General features: G+C 32.8%; 1 protein-coding gene across 11 annotated transcripts in view; it reads right to left on the bottom strand.

The window, feature by feature from the left end:
• LOC107870660 (protein GIGANTEA) overlaps positions 1 to 6,883 on the bottom strand; it is a 12,040-nt gene extending 5,157 nt beyond the window's left edge. The window contains exons 1-4 of one of the 11 annotated variants that reach the window (XM_047413013.1): positions 6,524 to 6,857; positions 6,358 to 6,441; positions 4,402 to 4,498; positions 3,233 to 3,457 (exon numbers count right to left, since the gene is read on the bottom strand). Coding sequence is in view for 3 of the 11 variants with exons in the window: in XM_047413009.1 (XP_047268965.1) it covers positions 6,371 to 6,441; positions 6,524 to 6,545 (93 nt within the window). In the remaining 8 variants the exon portion in view is untranslated. Of the gene's footprint in view, positions 1 to 3,232; positions 3,458 to 4,401; positions 6,442 to 6,523 lie in introns of all 11 variants that reach the window. The other 10 variants (XM_047413012.1, XM_047413015.1, XM_047413009.1 and 7 more) reach the window with 10 other exon arrangements.
• Positions 6,884 to 8,588: the final 1,705 nt, after the last annotated feature.

Genomic DNA, 8,588 nt, shown 5'->3' with positions numbered 1-8,588 from the left:
GGAGCAAAAAATATCAATTGTTTACAAATATGGAGCCTTGGGAAAAACATGGGAAAAGACATGGATGGTAGTACGGAAAAAGAGAGAACATCTAAAAGCAAAAAGGAGACAGAGGCAAGTAAAGATAAAATGAAGAGACACATGGAGAAATATTCAATCAATTCTACAAGATCTAGCAGTAAAAGCAAACAAAATGAATCGCAAAGCTCAGCTATGAAAATTACACATTGAAGATGAGATGAACACCTCTGTAGAGTCATTATATTGACCAAGAACAACAACACAAGATGTTGTAGAGAGTGGAAGAGAAGAGACATTAGAAAAGATATCTTAAGCTACTAGGAAGTAGGAAATAAAGTTGCCACAACAAAAGACTATGGCTAGGCAGCAAAAAGAGAAATCTGATGAAGAAGAAGATGCAATAAGAACATTCTTAAGATCACCACACTCACAAAACAAGAGATCAGAGAAAAGCAAAATACTGAGGAAGATGGCAACATGAAGGTAAATATAGAAGAACATTAAAAGTGGAGACCTATCACCTAGATAAATGGGACAGCTTAAAGCAAAGAATAAGAACAAATCAAAGCCAGTGTTGCCTCAATCACAAATAAATACAAGAAAGAAGAAAGGGTAATCTTTTACCCTTGATCAATGATTAACAATGTAATTTTTTGAAATATTAGATCTCTTAGGGTTAGAGTGATTTTAAGAGTTAACAGATTTGTATGAAGACTAATACTCTTATGTTGCTATATTTAAACCTTTTCAAAGTCCTGGTGAAATAGAGAATTATAGAAGAAAATTGGAGATACCAAATGCTAGAGTTAATTCTTCTTCAAAGATACGAATTTTCTAGAAAAGTGATTGGGCAAAAAAAGATTATACAGATTCTATTCAGCAACTAACAATGACATACCAGTTAAGAGATGAAGCTAAATATTTTAAGGTGACAACAATATATGCTAGATGTAGTGTCTTGGACAGATTAAAATAATGAGAGAATTTGAAAGGTATTGTTGAACAAAATAACATGATTTGTTGGTGAGAGGTGATTTTGATACTGTAGTAGAGGAGTCTGAGAAGCTAGGAGGCCTACTAGTTACACATAATAGGAAATAACTGATTTTGCACATTGTATGAATGCATGCTAACTAAATGAACTCAAGTTCACTGGAAATTGTTATACATGGTGGATGGTAGAATAACAGAAGACAATATTTTCAAAAGGCTTGATAGAGGTCGTGAAAGTAATAAATTTATATCGATGCTTCCCAACAGTGAGGTGCACCATTTTATTAGACAATGATCTGATCATTCCCCATTACATGTGGTATGCAATGTCTCTCATGAGTAAGTGGTCAAGTCATTCGAGTTCCTAAACTTTTGGACAAAACATAAAGCATTCAATGGATGGTGAAAGAGAGTTGAAATAGAGAGGTGACAGATTCTCCATTTGCTATTGTGTAATCCAAAATAAAGAAATAGAAAATCAATTTGACACTTTGGAACAAAAAGACCTTTGACAACATATTTAAGAGAGTTGCCACATTGGAGGACATTGTGAAATCAAAAGATATCCAATTAAAAGTGGCTCCTAATGAGAAAAACAGATATGAACTAAAACTAACTGAAGCAAATTTGAAAAGATATTTGAAGATAGAGGAGAAATATTGGAGGCATAAAGTGGGGATGAAGTGATTTATAGTGATAATAGAAATACAAAGTTCGTTTATGCATATGTGAAAAGAAGAACAAGAAAGATGCGAATAAATGAAATACATGCAATGCAAGGGGACAACATCACCACATCACAGAATATAGGAGAAAAAGCTGTGAATATATTTAAGGAACAATTTAATAAAGGCATAGAAGCAAACAATTATGATATGCTTAAGTGCATACCACAGCTGATTGAAGAGGAGGAGAATACAGAGATGGAAAGGATACCAATTAGAGAAGAGATGAAGTAATTAGTTTTTTCACTTAATGCTGACAATGCTAGTGGATCAAATGGATTCTCATAACAGTTCTTTCAATCAAGATGGGAGATCATTGGAAAATACATTACAAATATGTTTAAAGTATTCTTCTGTATATATGAATTGCTAAGGTATGTAACACACACCAATCTGGTCCTGATTCCTAAAAAAGTGGTAAAGAATTTTGGTGACCTGGACCTATTAGTTGATAACCCTCACATATACCGTTCAATTTGGTAGAAGACGATTATTATCAATATAAACCCAACAAAAGTCGGGGTCGAATCTATGAGAAAAATGTGAGTGGAGATTAAATAAGTTCAAAATTAAAGTTGCTTGCTAAATTCAAACCTAGGGTACAAAATATAGTGGGGGATTTTAAATGTTTTTGCAAAGAAAACAAAGTTAGGGAAACACTTGTGTTTGACAATTCAATTTTAGAAGGATCTTGGGATTATGTCTACCTAAGGGCAAGTTATACAAGGGAACATGATGATTTGGTGAAAATTCTGGTTATTAATGATGCAGTAGGCTAGGTCAAAAGTCCTCGAGACTAGTTTGTCAACAAAACCTCAAGAATATCACTTGTTGACCTTTTCGAGTACCTAACAAGTGTGTTAATTTTATCTACCTATTACCTCAATTGGGCCTCTTTATTTCTAGGAAGATGCCCACGACATAGACAAGTTTCTATTCACTCTTATTTTCAAGATGGCAAAAAGATAAAAAGCTACATCCATTATTATCCACTATTGCTTGGCCCCCATAGACCTCTTTCAAGGATGTCATGGTTTCTAAAAGTTCACCCACATCCCTCTTTCAAGGATGATGTAAGCCATCAAGATTTTGGAATTTTCACTCACAAACTCATTTTGACCATTTGGGGTTTTCACCCACAAATCTCAACTAACTAAACCAAACAATAGTGAAACCATCATTAACAAGCTAGAATCTACACAAATTCATCTTAACCCCCACATGATAGCACCTTAATTCAACATAATCCCAAGACAAAGAGATTTAGCTACTCATGAAGTAAAGAGGAAGAAATATACTAAAAGGCTCATTCCAAACATCCATCCTTCAATTTCACCAAATTCAAAGCATAAAATTCAAATACAATTGTTGCCCAAATTAGGATTTGTAACTTTAAGTTTAATTTTTCTCCAAGAGTCTAGAATACCAAAATGGGAAAGGGTTTGAAACTTTTAAGGGATTTGGGATCGGTTGTTGAAAATTACAAAACTGACCCTGAGCCTATTCCCGCGTTGCCGCGATTGCGGATACCACAATCGCAGTTAGATGCATGCGATCATGGTTGTTGACCCATCGTGACTGGCCGCGATCGTAGCCTTCAAATCGCGACCACAGTAACTGAGCCTGATTTGTGCAGGGTCTTCAGCTGTGCACTTTTCCTCTCCTTTTGATATCTTTTCATCTCAAATCCAGATAATTCTATCTCAGAACCTGTATGCCTGCAAAATGTGAAAATCAGTGAATTCAAGTTACACATTTATCTCATTCAACTCTTTAAATTTTAGTAGTGTGCACGAATTTAGGATGCAAATGAGTGGTAAATTCACTACTCATCATTAGTCTGATCATCTTTTATAACAAGATTATATTAAAACTTATTCATGACAGGATGGTTAAGGTGCTACCTAGACTAATATCATCAAACTTGACTGATTTTTAAAAGGCAGGAGCATCGCAGAAAATATGCTCCTTGCACAGAAAATTATAAGGGACATAACTAGGAGGAATAAGTTACACAACGTAGTGTTGAAGTTGGATATGTCCAAAGTTTATGATAGGGTCTCATGAATTTTTTTGGTGAAAGTAATGAGAAAATTTGAATTTTCGAAGAGGATCATTGACATAATAATGAGGTTGGTCAACAATAATTGGTATTCAGTCCTACTAAATGTCCAATCCTTTGGTTTTTTTCTGTCATTTAGAGGACTTAAGTAGGAATATTCTTTGTCACCTAATCTTTTTATTATTGCAGTAGAGGTTCTGCCAAGTAACCTGAATGGTCTACTTGAGGATCCTGATTATAAGGGGTATGGTCTGCCAAAGTGGAGTCCAAAGATTAACCACTTACCATATGCAACTGATACCATCTTATTTTATTCAGGTAAGCCTAGTTTAGTGAAGAAAATAGTGAAGGTACTAAGAGGATATGAGATGGTTTCAGGACAGATGATCAACTTGGATAAAATCTTCTTATGCCTACATGAAAAAGTTCCAACAGGTGTGAGCAATCAAATAAAAAGGATTACAGGAGTGAAGCAAGAATCTTTTCCTTTTATATGTTTAGGATGCCTTGTTTTTTATGGAAGGAAGAATAGAGGTCATTTTGAGAGTTGATAAAAAAAGTGATGAAAAGACTGAGTTTGTGGCAAAATAAACTATTTACATTTAAAGGTAGATATACAACAATAACTCATGTCCTGCAACCAATGCCTATTTATCTTTTGTCAGCAATGAATCCACCAGGATGTGTGATAAACCAACTGCATAAAATATTTGTAAGATTTTTGTGGGCAAACTCCACTGATGCAAGTAACAAATAATGTGTTTCATAAGAGAATATGTGCTATCCTAAACAAGAGGGTGGGATACGACTTAGGTTACTCCATTCAATCTCAAATGCTCTTTTTGCCAAACTATGGTGAAACTTCAGAGTCTCCACATCTTAAATGTGGAGTGACTACATATGGAACAAATTCTATAAAAAATACCATCAATAATGGTAAGGGTTTATGGTGCTTCACATGTGTGGAGGAAGATGATGAGAGTTAGAGGAAGTTGAACATAATAACTGGTGGTAGGCCAAATCTAAAAATTTTAGCTTTTAATTTGATAATTATACCAAGTAGGGAGCCTTTTATTATGTGGAAGGGGACGATATACAGAAAGAGGATCTAGAGGGGGGAGATTTTTGTAGAAATATAGAATATGATGAGGTGAAATTGAGAAGTTAACTCTCCGAAGAGATGAGTCAACATATCCTTGGAAATATAAATCCTTTCAGATTAGAGATAAATGACAATCCATGGTGGATGGAGAACTCTCAAGGAAGGTTTACAGTTAAATCAGCTTAGGAAATCATAAGAAAGAAGAAATAACAGAAAGAAGAATACAAGCTCCTTTGGGCAAAAGGTCTACCTTTTAAAATAAACTTTTCTATGTAAAGGGCTTCGAAGAGGAGGATTGCCACATATGATAATTTGAGAAGAATGAGAATAAATATTGTATTTAGATGTTGGTATTATGAAGAGAAAGTAGAGAAAACTATGGCCCACCTATTTCTAACAGCCCTCATAGCCACTAGGTTATGGAGGCAGTTTGCTATTTTTATAGGGATAGAAATTGAAGACATGCACTTACAACAGATCATCAACACATGATGGACAATGAACTTAGCACTAAAGTTGGATACAACCTACAAGGTTATCCCACCAATAATTATATGGAGTATATGGAAGAGAAGGAATGCAATTAAATATGGTAGAAATGTAACCTACAGGGAGTAGGTATGGCAGACTCAAGATCTAATCAGAAAGCTCTTAAAGAAGTTGTATCCTTGGATCAAAATTGGAAAGAAATAGTGGCCACAGATTTTTACTAAATTAAGAAATTACAAGTCAAAGTTACACTATCACAGTGTCATATGAAGTTTTTCGAAGAAAAATAAATTCAAATGCAATATAGATGGAGAAAGTAAAGGTAATCCGAGAATGAATGCATTTGCATTTTGTATTAGGAATGACATTGGGGATATGATATTGCTAGAGCAAAAGGAATAGGAGTGGCTTCCAATACTTATGCAAAAATGAAAGCAATCAAGCAGGCTCTAGAATACATTTAAGGGGAGGAACTTAAGGATGTTACTATAAAACCGGACTCCCTGACACTAAAAAGGATGATAGACAGGCAATGAAAAATGACTTGGGAACTAGTTAAGTAGATTAAGGACTTAAGGGACAAGCTATAGAGAAATTAGACACAGATCCAACATACATTTAAGGAAGGAGTACAGTAGCATATGATTTCTCTAATGAAGTAATCGAATCATAAATCTCTAGAGACTATCATAGCTTCTATGAGTTACCGTAGCAGTTAGGAAACATATAAACATGGATAAGATGCAAATCCCTGATTTAAGGATTCGAACAAGGAAGATTAACATTCAAGCATAATTATAATGCATAGAAGTAAAGAGCATATACACATAGTTCATAAAGTAGCGGGTGGTCCTAAATATTGCAACTCCACGGGAATTAGAGACAAGCAAGGACACAGAGATAATTATTTTTGTCAAAAAAATGAGTACTCTACTGTACTAATTCTAGCTCTATGCCCTAGCTACCAAAAATCTTCACCAAGAACAGGAGTAAATGCAGCTTCCCCTGACAGTAGCTAAACTTTGTCAGCGACAAAAAGACAGCAATATCTGCAGAGCATTAACAAGAACATCAGAAAGAGAAGGGTAGATGAAGAAATAATGGAAAAGAGAGGAATAAGTGAAAGCATACAAGGCGTAGAGAAGATGAACATTCTGACCAAATACCTACAACACCATGGTACAAACCCTAACTACCTGACAAAAAAAAGATAATTTAGAATTGAGGTGGAGAAGTAAGTCAACAAGAGAGAGTCAAAGCTCATCGGAACCAAATAAAGTTGATAGAAAGAGCAAGAACACATCAATGCAATAATGGAGCTGGAAGATAACCCATAGAAGATTCAAGATGAATTTTCGATTCATACAGGAGGAAAACATTAAGCCGAGGAGGCAGAAATGGAGAAAAGTGAAGAGTACTGAACACTTTTGGCCAGCAGTGGTTTTTGTAGCTTTTTTAAAAACTCTTCATCTTTACATGAGTAAAGTATTGCTATAAAGCGCAAAAAATACACAAATTATTTCAGTGCTAAAAATTAATGTTATTACATTATTCATATTTCTCAGTTTACACTAGTATAACTAATAATTTTTTTAAAAGGATTACGACAGTATATAAAAATGTTAACATTATATAAAATTATTTAATATTACATAAAGTATATAATACATTTCTACCTAGGAATCGAGATGAACTTTTTATGCAATTTGTAATTGTGATTCTTATTTCATTCAGTCCAAACGACTTAAAATTTTGTGAACAATCTCCCTGTCGTATTTTTCCATTAATCTAAACAACATGTATGCTAAATTTTTCATATAAATTAAATTTGAAATTCAAACTCACTTCTTCAAACTTGTTCTAGATGACTTGTCTTTCTAATCTAATTTTTATCACCCAAAAATTATAAAGATGTACTTTCAAACTGAGCTAAATTTTGACGTAAACGACATCTAGATTTAGTTGATATTTTTGTTTGCGTACTTTTGGTCCATACACATTAAGATTACGCCATCATAATTTTAAAATCTACCACACAACAAATTAGTTAATCCAAACAAAGTTACCACTCAGCAACATTAATCTTCGTCTCGTCATTAGCAGACAACTCGGATGCAATCTTCTCATCCTTTACTATGTTCCTCATATTACAGAATCTTTTGTTCGAAATCAATCAAACATCTTCTAATTTATTTTTTCTGTCAAGAGATAATTATAAAACATATCTATTTAAAATATATATATATATATACAACAACTACATACTCAATGTAGTTAAAGATCTTATCCTTATACTTGTGTGTGAGGTGGAGAGACTACTATTAATAAATTCTCGATAAGAAATAATTCTAGAATAATAACATACTCAATTTCTGACTCGACTTACGAAAAACAATTACATTAAAAAAAATTAGAAAATTTACCAAATTAAAGAGACCATAAACTTTGATTGTAATGCTATCTATTTTTTGTCCACCAGTCTAAAATTGTCATAACTTTCAAATCATCTAAACTTGAGGAATTAAAAAAAAACATGATAGTTTTTCTCCGTAAACATTTATTACAATCATATTAATTTTCTGGCAACGATATGTTGTTGTACATGTTGTTTCTCCACAAACAAACAAATAAAACTAAAAACCCTATTTCTTGAAGACGTTTAAATAAAGAAAAATATAGTGGCTAAGACATGCAGTAAATCCTAGTTGACTTAGGGCAAAAATCATATGTATTACTTCAATAATGATTTAACTAAAGATATACCGCAATGTAATGGGTACACATACACTTTTACCATATATATTAATTTTGCTATCATATAATATAATAATTAAAGAAAATAGGTGAAAAGATAATTTTATCTTTATGGAGACTTTTAATGAAGGATAAAAAGTTCAAATCACTTTTTTAAGAGTTTTCACACTTTTAATATATTATAGATATAGATTATAGATTATAGATATAAATTATTAATTAAGTTACAAAATTTGTTCTTAAATTAAGGAGAAAAATATGGAAAAAAATATGTTTTAAATTGATACACGATATTTAAATTTTTTAAATTTAATAATTAAGTTATGATTCTAATACTTACACGATTTTCCATTGTCACTTTACTGATAAAATATTTCTCAACCATTAATTTACTCTCTTTACCATAAATTAATTTTTTCTCTTCTTTTTTATTGAACGATGT

Source organism: Capsicum annuum, chromosome 5 (genome assembly GCF_002878395.1).
Source record: "Capsicum annuum cultivar UCD-10X-F1 chromosome 5, UCD10Xv1.1, whole genome shotgun sequence".
Taxonomy (NCBI): domain Eukaryota; kingdom Viridiplantae; phylum Streptophyta; class Magnoliopsida; order Solanales; family Solanaceae; genus Capsicum; species Capsicum annuum.
The sequence above is the reverse complement of the archived record's forward strand: the minus strand, read 5'-3'. Positions and strand labels throughout refer to the sequence as shown.